Source organism: Nerophis lumbriciformis, linkage group LG01 (assembly GCF_033978685.3).
Source record: "Nerophis lumbriciformis linkage group LG01, RoL_Nlum_v2.1, whole genome shotgun sequence".
Lineage (NCBI taxonomy): Eukaryota > Metazoa > Chordata > Actinopteri > Syngnathiformes > Syngnathidae > Nerophis > Nerophis lumbriciformis.
The window spans coordinates 70572941-70592500 of NC_084548.2; the positions used below are offsets into that span (position 1 = coordinate 70572941).

At 40.9% G+C, this 19560-nt stretch overlaps 1 protein-coding gene across 1 annotated transcript in view; it reads right to left on the reverse strand.

The window, feature by feature from the left end:
• Positions 1-212: 212 nt before the first annotated feature.
• The window catches only part of tshz2 (teashirt zinc finger homeobox 2), a 166495-nt gene continuing 147147 nt past the window's right edge, over positions 213-19560 (reverse strand). The window contains exon 2 of the mRNA XM_061925330.1: positions 213-3557. Within this exon, the coding sequence (XP_061781314.1) occupies positions 646-3557 (2912 nt within the window). The 3' untranslated portion in view covers positions 213-645. The remainder of the gene's footprint in view (positions 3558-19560) is intronic.

Genomic DNA, 19560 nt, shown 5'->3' on the forward strand with positions numbered 1-19560 from the left:
TAGATTAGTACAGCTAAATGTGTACATGTCATTTATACACACATTGACACATTTTTTTCTCTCAACGTGAACCCCCGAGTCAAAATATTTGCCCAGCTTTGGCTTCTTTTCAAAATACAAACACATATTGCTGTTGCACTACCTTATACAAGTCACTAGGGGGCGCCTGTAAACAAATACATAAATGAATGACGTAAAAAGAGAAGACAAGCTGTTATCAAATGTTAAGTCTTTATTTGAACAGGTAAAAAAAGGTGCAGGTATCACAGGTTTTTCTTGCATGTTTTTTTTTTTTCTCCGTCTAAATAGTTTCGCTTCTTTCCGAGAATCCAAATTGCTGATTAAACATTTATTAAAGTGCTTTTTTTTTTTTCTCTATTATGGCGACCGGAAGCAGGTGTCAGATGTGTGTATTCCAAATATTTGTGGTGTGTATTCCAAATATTTACCATGACGTGGCCTTCAAAGTACAGTCGATACAAATAATAAATAGTAGTCATGCAAAGGTCAGCGTTTCAGTTTCTTCAAGCGCCGGTGGAACTCATGGTCACGAGGCGCACTACACGACGCTAACTGCGGGCGTGGGGGGGGGAGTAGAAATGTCCGACCCGTGTTTGTGTTCCATAAATAAAAGTGTGCCCAGAACTAGTCCTTGTCCATCTCCACGTACTGCGAGTGGTTGTCGGGGGACTTGCTGTGCGTCTTGCTCAAATGGAGCTTGACGGCGTGATTGCTGGCGAATGTCCGACAGCACAGCTTACATTTGAACTTGGAGTCGGCGTCCTCGTCCGGGAGCGTGGTCTCGGACGGCCGGGCGCCGAGTCCCTTGGGGAGCTCCGCCTCCTCCGCCTTGCCGTGGTGTTCCACGGCCATCTTGCACATGTCTTTGATCTGGAAGCCCAGGTGCGACTCCAGGTGGGCGATGAAGGCGGCCGGCGACCTGAACTGCGACGCGCAGTCGTTGCAGTAGAAGACCGGGTGTCCCGTGTCCATGTTCTTCAGGAACTTGGTGCCGCCGGTTTTGCGCAGCTGGTACTTGACATTGGCCAGCCAGTGGCTTATGGTGGTCATGGAGAGACCGGTGAACTTGGAGATGTGCATGCGCTCCTGAGGGCCCAGGTCGGACAGCAGGTACTTGCCCTCCGAGGTGAGGAAGAGGCTGGACGCGAACTGAGCCTGCAGGATGAGAAGGTGGCGAGGGTTCCAGTTGGACTGGCGGCCCTTGCGCTTGTGGACCGAGTAAACTTCGCCGGAGACGTCTTCGAAGCGCCTGACGTCGGATTCCAGTTTCATGGCGGGGAGTCTGGACGTTACGGGGGGTTTTGGCGTAGTGGCTTTGGGGAGAACTTTGACCATGTCAGCGATGTCAGACAGAGCGTACTTGGCGGGCAGCGAGGGCCTCGGCTTGCTGTGTTTGGACTTAGTCAGGTCTATGGGCTGGTCATCCCTTGCAAAGAGAAAGCTATTTCTCGGCTTATTCCTCGCAACGTTAGCGAGTATTAGCGTTGGCTTCTGATTCACAAAAATGGAGTGAGCGTGGGAAGATAGTTTCTCTAACCGTGAGTTCTTGGGCTTATTGGCTTTGCCGAGGTGATTGTTCAGGACTGACTGCAGCGCGCTGAGAGGGTTTACGGCAAGGAAATCCAGAGCGTCGGGGCTCAGAGTCTTGCCTCCGTCAGAGAAATCTGGGCTCATTTTTGCTTTGACCGCCTCGCTTCCGTCATTGACGTCAGGCTTTGACGAGAAGGAAGAGTCCTCCTGACAGTCACTGTCGTCTGTGTCCATCAGATCCAGCTTTGGACCCTGGCCGGCTTTGCCCTCACCGATCGCATCTTGTTTGACGTCGCTGTCCTTATGGTCCAGGTCTGCAGCTTCGTGGTTCTGTCCCTTAGGGGCGATTGGCCGCAGCTTTTGGTTGTTGAACGCCGGCTTGAGCTGAGTGAGCGGCAACGCGGAGGCAGAAACGGGGACGCTGTTGATGATGCCAGAAAGCTGATAGGCGGCGTGGATGCTCGGGTAGGCGCTCCAGCTCGGTGTTCCTGTTTGTGCTTTGTTGATGGCCGACGCCACCGTGTTGGCTAAAGACTTAAGGATGTCCCCGCCTCCGCCAGAGTCCTGTTCTAGATCTTCCTCTCGGAGATAAGGGTACTTAAAGTTTCCTGTCTTTTGATCTTCGCTCTCCAGCTTTTCCTCTTTCGTTTCACTTTCGTCAGCTTTGAAGGAACCTTCTTCCACGTCCCCCTCACTACCTCCAAGGGAGACGTTCTTAGGAGACATCTTGTCTTCATCAGCTTCAGAGGGGGGCTCGGCTATCCCTTGGATCTTTTCCACCGCCAAGGGGTCGAGCGCCAGCTGTTTGCCCTTCTTGGAAGCGGAGTTAGTGACTTTGATGAAATGTCCCGTCACCATCATGTGCGTGGTGAGCTGCTGCAAGGTCTCATGGGAGCTGCCACACTCCATGCACTTCAGGATCTGAGACTTGCACGTCTCAAACTGCCACGTGTAACTGGCGCCGTTCTGATAGCCGTAGCGGTTGTTGTTGCCGTTGGACGCAGCACCGGTTCGGTGGGCGTCGCCGTACCCGGCCACCCCTGTGGTAGAGTCCGGGGAACACGGCCTGGCGCTCTCGAAGGCCCGCTTCTTTGCAGGTGGCAGCAGTTTCTGGGTGAGGACTGGGATTGGCTCTTTTAAAGGCACTTTTTGGTAATGCTTTGTTTTGATCATGTGGACGCTCAAATCCTGGAGCGAGTCGAAGGAATGACCACAGAACATGCACTTTAAGACTTTTTGTGCGTCCTCCTTCCCTTCCAAATCCTGCAAGCTTCGCTTCCTTGACTTAGACGACGAGGCAGAGGAAGTGTTTTCTTTGCTGTGATTGTTGTCGTGGTAGTGACCGCTCTTGTTCATGTGCACCGTCAGCTCGACCAAGGTGTCGTAAGCGGCGCTGCAGTCCTTACAGCGGAAGCGACTGGCGCCCGTGAACACCGAGCCGGAGGGTTTGCTGCTCTGCCGGTACAGGTGCACGGAACTGAACAGATTGGGTTTGGACATGGGCTTCGGGGACAGCGTGTGCCGCAGGGTCTTGGACAGCGCGTCCTGGTGCCAGTCGAAGTCACTCTTGGCACTGCCGTTGGTGCTGTCGCAGTTGGCTTTGCTGGTGGTTTTACCCGCTTTCAAGTCCGTCCCCACTGCCGTCCAGTAGGAGTCCGAGAGTAAGTTTGCATACGCCGCACGCATTTTCTGCAAGCTGCTGCCCGTCTCGTCCTTGCGCTTGCAACCCTCATCGTCCTGAAGGCCCTCCAAGTTCTTGAAGTCAGAGAGTCTGTCACATGTGTCGCTGAGGTGCGACTCTAGCTCCGCCTCCTGGATGGACAGGAGGCTGGCTGGAGAGTTCTGGTTGCTGTAACTGTTACTGCTCCTGTTGTCCAGCTCGCGGTCCTCCGACACTTTGGGGCTGGTCTTCTCCGAGCATTCTTCCTCCGTCAGGGCGTCGGTCTCGCAGTCTTCCTCCGTGACGGCGTCTTGAAGGGTGGCGTCTTCATCGTCGGGCACGTACACTGAAAAGAAAGACAGCGAGACGTTAATGATCTTCATAATCGGATTCAGGTTATTTTTTGAGTTTGGGAGCGCCACGGCATGAAATGGCGCGCAATAGTTAGAAGCTACCAGCAGAGGGTGCTGTTGTCAGATACTTCTGCTGATTAAAAGGAAGAATTTGCAAAGATGTCAGCTGTTGTTTACAAATATTAGAGTTAGTTGTGTGAATTCACACATATGGTTTTTCTGCACTAAAATTAATCTATTTCTTCTTCTTCTCCAGATTTTGGTGTGCTCTACGTTCCACGTTTTTCATCCGATTCAAACTGTTTCAACTTCAAACTGTTCAGCCTATTCGGGAATCGCGGGCATTCCCTTGACAAATTTCCACATTTCCCAGAATTCCAGGTTTTTCGGGACATTTTTCCCATTCAAAATGAATTGGCCATTTTTCAAACTTCCACCATTTCCACATTTTTCTACCGATTCAAACCATTCCACCTTCAACACATTCCACTTACCCTGAACATTCAATCTATAATTTTTCCAAGTTCAAAAAAATTCCAGGAATTCCCAGAATTCTCGGTTTTCCGACTACTCCGCCCACATTTTTCAACCCACTTCAACCGTTCCACCGTCCAGACAGTCCTCTTAGGCCATGTCTACACTAAGCCAGATAACCCCTTAAACAAATAATTATTTAGCCTAAGCCTCGTTTCAGCCAGACTAAATCACCGTTTAAGGGACAATGTTTTACACGGGTAAGTGCGCCGTCTATTTCTGGAATCACCCGGCTCTTAGCTTTGTATAGACTCATTGATCGTTTACAAACTGAGTTCGGAGAGGAAGTGACATCAGAAAGAACGGGCCACAGCCAGCTTCATAACAACCCGTTCGGTAACTCGGCGGCAACCACTAGAAAGATGGGTTCTCCGTCTTCTCCATGTACAGACGCTTTTGGAAATCACACATTAAATACCTTAAGAGAAGGAAATGCGTGATTGCAGCTATTTGGGATACAACACATCGCAGACGGCAACATAGCAATAGACAGTTTTGGATAAGGCCTGGAAGAACGGCAGCCTGGAGTGTGTTGTGCCAGCCGAACGGCAATAGAACATTTGAATGTCCAGGTCAGCTGTGATTCTACTTAGCGAAAAACTTTGTCCATTTGTCGAAGGAGAGACAACAGGAATGCGGGCTCCCGTGGACGAGGGAAGACTACGAAAAATAGCGAATGCATTTGGACTGGCAAAAAAGACTTGTCAGTTATTGTCCAATAATCAAAGGTGATGGCTGTTTACGACCCCCCTCCCTTAGAAACAGCTGTTGCCATGTAATCAGGGAAAGTCCAAATAAAAGAGGAGGCGTACAATCTTTCGTCAGAGCGTGGTGACACTGTACAAGGGTACAGGTGTATGCGTTTCTCCTCAATTGAGCCAAATTTTATTCTGTCTCTGTTTAATTCCTTGTTTCTTGTCTTGTTTAATAAATGTCATCAGTGTTTGAACCTGAACACGTGTATAGTGCTTTTCTACCTTCAAGGTACTCAAAGCGCTTTGACACTATTTCCACATTCACCCACTGATGGCGGGAGCTGCCACGCAAGGCCCTAACCACGAACTATCAGGAGCGAGGGTGAAGTGTCTCGCTCAAGGACACAACGGACGTGACGAGGTTGGTAGAAGGTGGGGATCGAACCAAGAACCCTCAGGTTGCTGGCACGGCCACTCTCACAACAGCGCCACGCCGTCCCCGATAGATAAAAATAACATACAATTGTTGAAGTGCATTGCATATAATTATTACTATTATTATTATTAAAATACATTGAAATATTCATTTAATAAAGGCCTTAGTGGCCACATGCGTGGACAGCACCTTTTAGCTTATTTCCAAAATTGTGTACACTACTGAATTGGGGTCTTATGGCCACTTATGTGGACACTTCTACTGCCATCTGGTGGCGTCAGAAGAGTATAACATACAATGGAATTTGGTAGGAAAAAAAGTGTAAAAATAAGAATTAGCATGTCACTAAACATAAAGTACACGTTTGTGTACTTATGGACTAAGTACATCATATCAAAAGATGATTCTTAGTTTTTATTCTAATTAGGGTCCAATAAGCCCAAATAGCAAAGAGAAATAAAAAAAAAGCATGTAAACAAACAGCTTGGGCCTTAAGAGGTTATAAAGGTACAAAATAAAACAAACATATTTATAATGCATACAAATGCCATGAATTTAGAAAGCATTATTACTAAATTGTACTTTTCTTTTACAAAAAAAGACATGAAAATACATATTGTGTGGGAGATAACGGCAAACATGAAGAGTGTGAGGTCAGATAATGCGAGTGTGTATAATGTACAAGGCAAAGTATTACATGCATGCATAATAAGTTACTCTAATCTGATTTGTTATAACAAATTATCATCAAATAGTAGCATATTTCATCTTTAAACCTCTAAAGGTTTAGTGGCCACATGCGTGGACAGCACCTTTTCAGCTCTTATTTCCAAAATCGTGTACACTACTGAAATGGGGTCTTATGGCCACTTATGTGGACACTTATACTGCCATCTGGTGGCGTCAGAAGAGTATAACATACAATGGAATTTGGTGGAAAAAAAGTGTAAAAATAAGAATTAGCATGCCACTAAACATGAAGTACACGTTTGTGTACTTATGGACTAAGTACATCATATCAAAAGATGATTCTTAGTTTTTATTCTAAGTAGGGTCCAATAAGCCCAAATAGCAAAGAGAAATAATAAAAAAAAAGCATGTAAACAAACAGCTTGGGCCTTAAGAGGTTATAAAGGTACTAAATAAAACAAACATATTTATAATGCATACAAATGCCATGAATTTAGAAAGCATTATTACTAAATTTTACTTTTCTTTAAAAAAAACAAAAAGACATGAAAATACAAAGTGTGTGGGAGATAACGGCAAACATCAAGAGTGTGAGGTCAGATAACGCGAGTGTGTATAATGTACAAGGCAAAGTATTACATGCATGCATAAGAAGTTACTCTAATCTGATTTGTTATAACAAGTTATCATCAAATAGTAGCATATTTCATCTTTAAACCTCTAAAGGTTTAGCGGCCACATGCGTGGACAGCACCTTTTTAGCTCTTATTTCCAAAATTGTGTATACTACTGAATTGGGGTCTTATGGCCACTTATGTGGACACTAATACTGCCATCTGGTGGGGTCAGAAGAGAGGAATTTGGGGGGGAAAAAAGTGTAAAAACAAGAATTAGCATGCCACTAAACATGAAGTACACGTTTGTGTACTTATGGACTAAGTACATCATATCAAAAGATGATTCTTAGTTTTTATTCTAATTAGGGTCCAATAAGCCCAAATAGCAAAGAGAAATAAAAAAAAAAGCATGTAAACAAACAGCTTGGGCCTTATAAATGTACAAAATAAAAAAAACATATTTATAATGCATACAAATTCCATGAATTTAGAAAGCATTATTACTCAATTTTACTTTTCTTTTACAAAAAAGACATAAAAATACAAACTGTGTGGGAGATAACGGCAAACATGAAGAGTGTGAGGTCAGATAACGCGAGTGTGTATAATGTACAAGGCAATGTATTACAACTATGCATAAGAAGTTACTCTAATCTGATTTTTTATAACAAATGATCATCAAATAGTAGCATATTTAATCTTTAAACCTCTAAAGGTTTAGTGGCCACATGCGTGGACAGCACCTTTCTAGCTCTTATTTCCAAAATTGTGTACACCACTGAATTGGGGTCTTATGGCCACTTATGTGGACACTTATACTGATACTGCCATCTGGTGGTGTCAGAAGAGAGGAATTATGTGGGGGGAGGGGGGTGTAAAACTAAGAATTAGCATGTCACTAAACATGAAGTACACATTTGTGTACTTATGGACTAAGTACATCGTATCAAAAGATGATTGTTAGTTTTTATTCTATTTAGGGTCCAATAAGCCCAAAAAGCAAAGAGAAATACAAGAAAAGCACGTAAACAAACAGCTTGGGCCTTAAGAGGTTCTAAAGGTACAAAATAAAACAAACATATTTATAGAGCATACAAATGCCATGAATTTAGAAAGCATTATTACTAAATTTTACTTTTCTTTTACAAAAAAAAGACATGAAAATACAAAGTGTGTGGGAGATAACGGCAAACATGAAGAGTGTGAGGTCAGATAACGCGAGTGTGTATAATGTACAAGGCAAAGTATTAAATGCATGCATAAGAAGTTACTCTAATCTAATTTGTTATAACTAATTATCATCAAATAGTAGCATATTTCATCTTTAAACCTCTAAAGGCTTAGTGGCCACATGCGTGGACAGCACCTTTTTAGCTCTTATTTCCAAAATTGTGTACACCACTGAATTGGGGTCTTATGGCCACTTATGTGGACACTTATACTGCCATCTGGTGGCGTCAGAAGAGTATAACATACAATAGAATTTGGTAGGAAAAAAAGTGTAAAAATAAGAATTCGCATGAAGTACACGTTTGTGTACTTATGGACTAAGTACATCATATCAAAATATGATTCTTAGTTTTTATTCTAATTAGGGTCTAATAAGCCCAAATAGCAAAGAGAAAAAAAAAAAAAAAGCATGTAAACAAACAGCTTGGGCCTTATAAATGTACAAAATAAAACAAACATATTTATAATGCATACAAAAGCCATGAATTTAGAAAGCATTATTACTAAATTGTACTTTTCCTTTACAAAAAAAGACATGAAAATACAAAGTGTGTGGGAGATAACGGCAAACATGAAGAGTGTGAGGTCAGATAATGCGAGTGTGTATAATGTACAAGGCAAAGTATTACATGCTTGCATAAAAGTTACTCTAATCTGATTCGTTTTAACAAATTATCATCAAATAGTAGCATATTTAATCTTTAAACCTCTAAAGGTTTAGTGGCCACATGCGTGGACAGCACCTTTTTAGCTCTTATTTCCAAAATTGTGTATACCACTGAATTGGGGTCTTATGGCCACTTATGTGGACACTTATACTGCCATCTGGTGGCGTCAGAAGAGAGCAATTTGGGGGGGGAAAAGTGTAAAAATAAGAATTAGCATGTCACTAAACATGAAGTACACATTTGTGTACTTATGGACTAAGTACATCATATCAAAAGATGATTCTTAGTTTTTATTCTATTAGGGTCCAATAAGCCCAAATAGCAAAGAGAAATTTAAAAAAAGCACGTAAACAAACAGCTTGGGCCTTAAGAGATTATAAAGATACAAAATAAAACAAACATATTTATAATGCATACAAATTCCATGAATTTAGAAAGCATTATTACTCAATTTTACTTTTCTTTTACAAAATAAAGACATGAAAATACAAAGTGTGTGGGAGATAACGGCAAACATGAAGAGTGTGAGGTCAGATAACGCGAGTGTGTATAATGTACAAGGCAAAGTATTACATGCATGCATAAGAAGTTACTGTAATCTGATTTGTTATAACAAATTATCATCAAATAGTAGCATATTTCATCTTTAAACCCCTTAAGGTTTAGTGGCCACATGCGTGGACAGCACCTTTTTAGCTCTTATTTCCAAAATTGTGTACACTACTGAATTGGGGTCTTAAGGCCACTTATGTGGACACTTATACTGCCATCTGGTGGTGTCAGAAGAGAGGAATTTGGGGGGAAAAAAGTGTAAAAATAAGAATTAGCATGTCACTAAACATGAAGTACACCTTTGTGTACTTATGGACTTAAGTTCATCATATCAAAAGATGATTCTTAGTTTTTATTCTAATTAGGGTCCAATAAGCCCAAATAGCAAAGAGAGAGAGAGAAAAAAGCATGTAAACAAACAGCTTGGGCCTTAAGAGGTTATAAAGGTACTAAATAAAACAAACATATTTATAATGCATACAAATGCCATGAATTTAGAAAGCATTATTACTCAATTTTACTTTTCTTTTACAAAAAAAAGACATGAAAATACAAAGTGTGTGGGAGATAACGGCAAACATGAAGAGTGTGAGGTCAGATAACGCGAGTGTGTATAATGTACAAGGCAAAGTATTACATGCATGCATAAGAAGTTACTCTAATCTAATTTGTTATAACTAATTATCATGAAATAGTAGCATATTTCATCTTTAAACCCCTTAAGGTTTAGTGGCAACATGCATGGACAGCACCTTTTCAGCTCTTATTTCCAAAATTGTGTACACTACTGAATTGGGGTCTTATGGCCACTTATGTGGACACTTATACTGCCATCTGGTGGTGTCAGAAGAGATGAATTGGGGGGGGGGGCGGGGCAGTGTAAAAATAAGAATTAGCATGTCACTAAACATGAAGTACACATTTGTGTACTTATGGACTAAGTACATCATATCAAAAGATGATTATTAGTTTTTATTCTAATTAGGGGTCCAATAAGCCCAAATAGCAAAGAGAAATTTAAAAAAAGCATGTAAACAAACAGCTTGGGCCTTATAAATGTACAAAATAAAACAAACATATTTATAATGCATACAAATTCCATGAATTTAGAAAGCATTATTACTAAATTTGACTTTTCTTTTACAAAAAAAAGACGTGAAAATACAAAGTGTGTGGGAGATAACGGCAAACATGAAGAGTGTGAGGTCAGATAACGCGAGTGTGTATAATGTACAAGGCAAAGTATTACAACTATGCATAAGAAGTTACTCTAATCTGATTCGTTATAACAAATGATCATCAAATAGTAGCATATTTCATCTTTAAACCTCTAAAGGTTTAGTGGCCACATGCGTGGACAGCACCTTTTTAGCTCTTATTTCCAAAATTGTGTATACCACTGAATTGGGGTCTTATGGCCACTTATGTGGACACTTATACTGCCATCTGGTGGCGTCAGAAGAGAGGAATTTGGGGGGGGGGGGGGGGGGGGTGTAAAAATAAGAATTAGCATGTCACTAAACATGAAGTACACTTTTGTGTACTTATGGACTTAAGTACATAATATCAAAAGATGATTCTTAGTTTTTATTCTAATTAGGGTCCAATAAGTCCAAATAGCAAAGAGAAATAAAAAAAAGCATGTAAACAAACAGCTTGGGCCTTATAAATGTACAAAATAAAACAAACATATTTATAATGCATACAAATGCCATGAATTTAGAAAGCATTATTACTCAATTTTACTTTTCTTTTACAAAAAAAGACATGAAATAACAAAGTGTGTGGGAGATAACGGCAAACATGAAGAGTGTGAGGTCAGATAACGCAAGTGTGTATAATGTACAAGGCAAAGTATTACATGCATGCATAAGAAGTTACTCTAATCTGATTTGTTATAACAAGTTATCATCAAATAGTAGCATATTTCATCTTTAAACCTCTAAAGGTTTAGCGGCCACATGCGTGGACAGCACCTTTTTAGCTCTTATTTCCAAAATTGTGTATACTACTGAATTGGGGTCTTATGGCCACTTATGTGGACACTTATACTGCCATCTGGTGGCGTCAGAAAAGAGGAATTTGAGGTGAAAAAAAGTGTAAAAATAAGAATTAGCATGTCACTAAACATGAAGTACACTTTTGTGTACTTATGGACTTAAGTACATAATATCAAAAGATGATTCTTAGTTTTTATTCTAAGTAGGGTCCAATAAGCCCAAATAGCAAAGAGAGAAAAAAAAAAAAGCATGTAAACAAACAGCTTGGGCCTTATAAATGTACAAAATAAAACAAACATATTTATAATGCATACAAAAGCCATGAATTTAGAAAGCATTATTACTAAATTGTACTTTTCTTTTACAGAAAAAGACATGAAAATACAAAGTGTGTGGGAGATAACGGCAAACATGAAGAGTGTGAGGTCAGATAACGCAAGTGTGTATAATGTACAAGGCAAAGTATTACATGCAAGCATAAGAAGTTACTCTAATCTGACTTGTTATAACAAATTATCATCAAATAGTAGCTTATTTCATCTTTAAACCTCGAAAGGTTTAGTGGCCACATGCGTGGACAGCACCTTTTTAGCTCTTATTTCCAAAATTGTGTACACTTCTGAATTGGGGTCTTATGGCCACTTATGTGGACACTTATACTGCCATCTGGTGGCGTCAGAAGAGAGGAATTTGGGGGGGAAAAAAGTGTAAAAATAAGAATTAGCATGTCACTAAACATGAAGTACACATTTGTGTACTTATGGACTTAAGTACATCATATCAAAATATGATTCTTGGTTTTTATTCTAATTAGGGTCCAATAAGCCCAAATAGCAAAGAGAAATTAAAAAAAAAGCATGTAAACAAACAGCTTGGGCCTTATAAATGTACAAAATAAAAAAAACATATTTATAATGCATACAAATTCCATGAATTTAGAAAGCATTATTACTCAATTTTACTTTTCTTTTACAAAAAAGACATAAAAATACAAACTGTGTGGGAGATAACGGCAAACATGAAGAGTGTGAGGTCAGATAACGCGAGTGTGTATAATGTACAAGGCAAAGTATTACAACTATGCATAAGAAGTTACTCTAATCTGATTTTTTATAACAAATGATCATCAAATAGTAGCATATTTCATCTTTAAACCTCTAAAGGTTTAGTGGCCACATGCGTGGACAGCACCTTTCTAGCTCTTATTTCCAAAATTGTGTACACCACTGAATTGGGGTCTTATGGCCACTTATGTGGACACTTATACTGATACTGCCATCTGGTGGTGTCAGAAGAGAGGAATTTTGTGGGGGGGGGGGGGGGTGGTGTAAAACTAAGAATTAGCATGTCACTAAACATGAAGTACACATTTGTGTACTTATTGACTTAAGTACATAATATCAAAAGATGATTCTTAGTTTTTATTCTAAGTAGGGTCCAATAAGCCCAAATAGCAAAGAGAAATAAAAAAAAAAGCATGTAAACAAACAGCTTGGGCCTTATAAATGTACAAAATAAAACAAACATATTTATAATGCATACAAAAGCCATGAATTTAGAAAGCATTATTACTAAATTGTACTTTTCTTTTACAGAAAAAGACATGAAAATACAAAGTGTGTGTGGGAGATAACGGCAAACATGAAGAGTGTGAGGTCAGATAACGCAAGTGTATATAATGTACAAGGCAAAGTATTACATGCAAGCATAAGAAGTTACTCTAATCTGACTTGTTATAACAAATTATCATCAAATAGTAGCTTATTTCATCTTTAAACCTCGAAAGGTTTAGTGGCCACATGCGTGGACAGCACCTTTTTAGCTCTTATTTCCAAAATTGTGTACACTTCTGAATTGGGGTCTTATGGCCACTTATGTGGACACTTATACTGCCATCTGGTGGTGTCAGAAGAGAGGAATTTGAGGGGGAAAAAAGTGTAAAAATAAGAATTAGCATGTCACTAAACATGAAGTACACATTTGTGTACTTATGGACTTAAGTACATCATATCAAAAGATGATTCTTAGTTTTTATTCTAATTAGGGTCCAATAAGCCCAAATAGCAAAGAGAAATTAAAAAAAAAGCATGTAAACAAACAGCTTGGGCCTTATAAATGTACAAAATAAAACAAACATATTTATAATGCATACACATGCTATGAATTTAGAAAGCATTATTACTAAATTGTACTTTTCTTTTACAGAAAAAGACATGAAAATACAAAGTGTGTGTGGGAGATAACGGCAAACATGAAGAGTGTGAGGTCAGATAACGCAAGTGTATATAATGTACAAGGCAAAGTATTACATGCAAGCATAAGAAGTTACTCTAATCTGACTTGTTATAACAAATTATCATCAAATAGTAGCTTATTTCATCTTTAAACCTCGAAAGGTTTAGTGGCCACATGCGTGGACAGCACCTTTTTAGCTCTTATTTCCAAAATTGTGTACACTTCTGAATTGGGGTCTTATGGCCACTTATGTGGACACTTATACTGCCATCTGGTGGCGTCAGAAGAGAGGAATTTGGGGGGGGGGAGTGTAAAAACAAGAATTAGCATGTCACTAAACATGAAGTACACGTTTGTGTACTTATGGACTAAGTACATCATATCAAAAGATGATTCTTAGTTTTTATTCTAATTAGGGGTCCAATAAGCCCAAATAGCAAAGAGAAATTAAAAAAAAGCATGTAAACAAACAGCTTGGGCCTTATAAATGTACAAAATAAAACAAACATATTTATAATGCATACAAATGCCATGAATTTAGAAAGCATTATTACTCAATTTTACTTTTCTTTTACAAAAAAAAAGACATAGATATGAAGAGTGTGAGGTCAGATAATGCAAGTGTGTATAATGTACAAGGCAAATTATTACATGCTTGCATAAAAGTTACTCTAATCTGATTTGTTATGTCAAAAAGTATCATATTTCATCTTTAATTCAGATTTTTGAGAGAAAAGCAGTATGTTGTTGCAGTGGTGCTGGACTAAAAGGAGCAGACTGCAGCGTGTGATTGACGACAGGCCATCGACTTAGTGCTGCGTTCAAGGCTTTTCTGGCCTCAACGTGATGTGTTTACAACCATCATTGGCCGCAGAGTGACAAAAGCAAATTGATTCTTCAGGAGGCCCGTTAACTGCTCGTGCAAATGACCTATTCCGCCGTGATTAAGGGCCGCCCGCGTCTGCAAGCGAACCCGGGCCAAAACGCGGCCACAGAGTTCCTCGCCGCGGCGAATTTACACGGCGGCGTGGAAACTCCTGCAGACGACTTTGTGTTCCACCCGAGTCGTTTTGTTGACACGTTGTGTTAAGTTAAGTTAAAGTTAAAGTGCCAATGATTATCACACACACACACTAGGTGTGGTGAAATTTGTCCTCTGCATTTCACCCATCCCCTTTTTCACCCCCCTAGGAGGTGAGGGGAGCAGTGGGCAGCAGCGGTGGCCACGCCTTGGAATAATTTTTGGTGATTTAACCCCCAATTCCAACCCTTGATGCTGAGTGCCAAGCAGGGAGGTAATGGCTCCCATTTTTATAGTCTTTGGTAATGAGTGGCGCCCCCCTGTGGGTCGTGTTGAAAATGCTCTGTCAGACATGCTAACCATGCATCCATTTTCTACCGCTTGTCCCTTCCGGAACCCTACAGTATACCGGTTCTAGTACAGTATCGCGGTACTAATGAATCAAAAACGGTACTATACTCTGTTTGAAAAGTACCGGTTCCCGGTTGCAGGGTTTTACGAGCAGAGGAGCATGTTCGGCAGCGCACACACACAGAGTACTTACAAGCAGACACAGTGTGTAGACAGAAAAGGGAGAACGGACGCATTTTGGCCTAAAAAGTAAAGATACTGCCTCAGGAAGAGGTGTTTTAAGACATGGCTAGCTGGTCAGCAGTGTTTTAGCTACTTCTAAATCACTAACCCTCGCCTCCAGGATGACAAATAAAGTGAGTTTCTTACAAGTAGCATTATCACTGGAGGACGAGGAATAGCTAAACATGCTTCACTACGCACCGTAGGAGGATACAATAGCTCACCGGCGTCACAATGTAAACAAACGCCATGGGTGGATCTACACCTGACATCCACTGTAATGATACCAAGTACAGGAGCGTATCTAGTCGATACTATGTAATATCGGAAATTATCGGTATCGGTTTCAAAAAGTACAATTCATGACTTTTTAAAAAACGCCGCTGTGTACACGGACGTAGGGAGAAGTACAGAGTGCCAAATAAACCTTAAAAGGCACTGCCTTTGCGTGCCGGCCCAGTCACATAATATCTACGCCTTTTCACACACACGCACAGAGGTGGGTAGAGTAGCCAGAAATTGTACTCAAGTAAGAGTACTGTTACTTTAGAGATTTATTACTCAAGTAAAAGTAAGGAGTAGTCACCCAAATATTTACTTGAGTAAAAGTAAAAAGTATGTTGTAAAAAAACTACTCAAGTACTGAGTAACTGATGAGTAACATACACACACATATCATAAATATATATATATATATATATATATATATATATATATACACACACACACACATATATACATATATATATATATATATATATATATATATATATATATACACATTGATATATACAGTATATAATTTATATTAATTTTTTTGCCGTTTTTGTTTACATGTTAATAGTGTTTTAATGAATATACATGCATGTTTAACACATATAGATTCCTTTCTTTCATGAAGACAAGAATATAAGTTGGTGTATTACCTGATTGTGATGACTTGCATTGATTGTAATCAGACAGTAGTGATGACAAACGTCCAGGTTTTCAAATGGAGGAGAAAAAAAGTTCCTCCTTTCTGTCTAATACCACATGAAAGTGGTTGGTTTTTGGCATCTTATATGTCCAGCTTCCATATTCGTTTTTATACACTTTACAAGAAATACATTGGCGGCAAACTCCGTAGCTTGCTAGCTTGTTTGCGCAGGCTTTCGGAGACTCTTATTTTGAAAGCGCAGGCGCGATGGAGCGGCACTTTTATTGTGAAGACAGGAACTGTGCAGTCAGTCTTTAGGCTTTTGACGGGATGTACGGTTGAAATAACAAAATGGCCGGCGGGGACTGCGGTCTGGTGGCCTGCCAGGCTTTTATTCATTTATTATTGTTATATATTTATTTTTTTATTTTTAATGTATTTATTATTTTTATTTTTATTATTTACTTATTTTTATTTTATTTTTTATTTTTTTTTTAAATTTTATTTTTTATTTTATTTTATTTTATTTTATTTTATTTATTTTTTTTAATCTTATTATTTATTTGTGTGTGGCGTCGCGCGGGTCTCACTTCCTGTTGGATGGGGTCCGTGCCCGTGTGGCCCGACCTTGCGCTGTGGGGTCTCTGTTGGTGACTTGGTGTGGTGGCGGCGCAGCCCCCGTGTCTGGTCTGGATGCTGTGTCTCGGTTGTTTGGGCGGTGGTGTGTTTGTGCGGGTTTGGGTTGGGGTGGGGGGCCTTTTGGTTGGGGGGGTTGTTGGTGTCTCTTGTTTGCGTGTTGGCGTTCGGGCTGACCGGCGAGCTGGCGCCGGCTGGTCTCCGTGGCCCTGGTGGCGTGTGGTTGCTGGTCGCAGTTTTTTTTTTGATCGCTTTGATTTGATTGGCTGGTGCTGGCTGTCTGGGGTTATTGCGGCTGCTGTTTCTGCTGCCGTTTGTTTGTGGTGTGGGCGCCCGTGGCTGCTGGGTCTGGTGCAGGGGTGTGGCTGATGTTGTGACTGATGGCAGCGCGCACGCGTGATGGCTGTCGGGGCTGACGAACTGTGTATATGTATGTATATGTGTGTGTATGTATGTATGTTTATATATGTGTATGTGTACATATGTGTATGTATATGTATATATGTGTATGTGTGGGTATGTATACGTGTATGTGTGTATGTGTATGTATATATGTATGTATGTATGTATATTTCTGGGGGTACGCTCTGGGCCTGCCTGTCAGACGGGGGTCGACGCCTCAGGCTACTGCATCCGAACTGCGTGTCTGGAGCTCCTGGGTCCCGCTGTCCATCCCTTCCGGGTGCCCGTCTTGGTTGGGGCCTGTTGGGCCTAGTCCCTGCGTCTATTGTGGTAGCTTGGTGCTGCAAGGTATTCCGAGGTGCTGCGAGTCGGCCAGTTGCTGGGGTAGTGACCTTGTTTGTCAGCATGTCTGTGATCTTCTTTTAATTCTTTTTTTTTTAAATTAATTAATTAATTTATTTATTTATTTATTTTTTAATATATTTTATTAATATTATTTTTTAATTTTCCCCTCCCTCAGGGGGGGGGCTCGGCGGGGCGGTTGCTGGTTGTTCCATCTCCATCGTTGGGGTCCCTGCGGGTGGGGTGGGTGGTTCCCGTGGCCCTGTGCCTGGGTGGTCCTGCGGCGGCCGGTTTGGGTGGGGTGGCCGGGGGCTGGCCTCGCCGCGCTCTCCGGGGGTGGGGGGTGGGCTCGTGGGGGCCCGGTTGCCGGTGGGGCGGGGGCGGTCTTCCCGTCCGGTTGCGGGGAGTCTCTGGGTCCCTCGGGCGGGGCGTCTCGCCTTTCTTCCCGTGTGGGGTGTGGTCTCTCGCTGGCTTGGGGTCTGGCTGTCCCCTGCTTTTCTCGTGCCCTGTCCTCTGCCGGGTGCGTCTGTCTGCGGCCTTCTGCTGGCCCTTGTGGGCGGTACGGTGGGTCGGGCTCTGGGGTTCCTGTCGCTGGCCGGCTTGGCTGCGTGGGGGCGGTGGTCCCTGGTTCCCTGGGCACCACGCCTCCTGTTTGTGGGTTGGGCTCTCGGGGGTGATGGGGCCGTGCTCTGGCTCCCACGCACTCTGGGAGTCGAATGTATTGTACATGCAAATTCACATATGCTCACAAACGTACATAGGTACCTACGCTCCCACATACATACACAAATACAGTACATATTTACCTACCTAATGTTCGTACATCCACACGCACATTCAATATACAAACATACACATACACATACTGTACATATACATTCACTGTACAAACACATATACACATTCTGTACATATACATTCATTGTACAAACACATATACACATTCTGTACATATACATTCATTGTACAAACACATACACATTCTGTACATATACAAGTACATATGCATACTTACACTCATGCACATAATCACGTTTCATCAAACATATATTAACGTTGTTGCCCTAGGGTAAACTGGGTGTAACACATGGCACACTGACAAAGCTTAACCTATTGTGACTATAACAATCTACAAGGTTAATGTAGGTTGCTTCTCTTTCTCCCCCTCCATTTTTCTGCATTCTTTCGTATCTCACGTTATCATTACGTATATGTATTGTTGCATTTAAACAACTGTATTGTTGATAATAAAGGTAAATTATTGGTATTGTTCATTATCAATAGCGCTTTTTCTATTGGTATTTGTATTGATCCATTTGTAGTGTAATAATGCTCATTGTTATTTCTGTATTATTTTTTATTTTTCGCTAACTGCTTATTTGCTATTACTTTTACCATCATATTTGTACATGTCATATTTGCTGATGTTGCTCTATTGTTGTTGTTGTTGTTTGCTGTTGTTGTTTTTGTCTCTCTGTCTAATCCCCCTCTTGTCCCCACAATTTCCCCCTCTGTCTTCTTTTTTTTTCTCTTTCTATCCCCTCCTGCTCCGGCCCGGCTGCACTAAATGATAATATAAATACATTTAATAAAGTCAAATACAAATAAGGCAACAAGAGAAGTATCCTACACTTCTCTTTTGTAAAGTAAATCTGAACAGCCGACATGGGCATCTACATCAACTATATGATTTGCCTGAGAAGCTGGACAGGACATTATAAAAAAAAAAAAAAAAAAAAAAAAAAAAAAAAAAAAAAGAAATAACAAAATGGTCTTTTTTCCTTCACACTTTTGATTGATTGATTGGAACTTGTATTAGTAGATTGCACAGTACAGTACATATTCCCTACAATTGACCACTAAATGGTAACACCCCAATACGTTTTTCAACTTGTTTAAGTCAGGTCATGTGACTCCTGGCTCTGTTTGATTGGTCCAACGTCACCAGTAACTGCATCTGATTGGTGGAACGGAGTGAACGTCACCAGTGACTGTATTTGTTGAAACGCAGGCACTATGAAGGTCTGTCTGACAGACCAAAACAAACAAAGCGTGCATTAACAGATCGATAAAAATTAGTAGCGAGTAGCGAGCTGAATGTAGATAAAAGTAGCGGAGTAAAAGTAGCGTTTCTTCTCTATAAATATACTCAAGTAAAAGTAAACGTATGTTGCATTAAAACTACTCTTAGAAGTACAATTTATCCCAAAAGTTACTCAAGTAGATGTAACGGAGTAAATGTAGCGCGTTACTACCCACCTCTGCACACAAGTGAATGCACTGCATACTTGGTCAACAGCCATACAGGTCACACGGAGGGTGGCCGTATAAACAAGTTTAACACTGTTACAAATATGCGCCACACTGTGAACCCACACCAAACAAGAATGACAAACACATTTCGCACCGTAAGACAACATAAACACAACAGAACAAATACCCAGAAGCC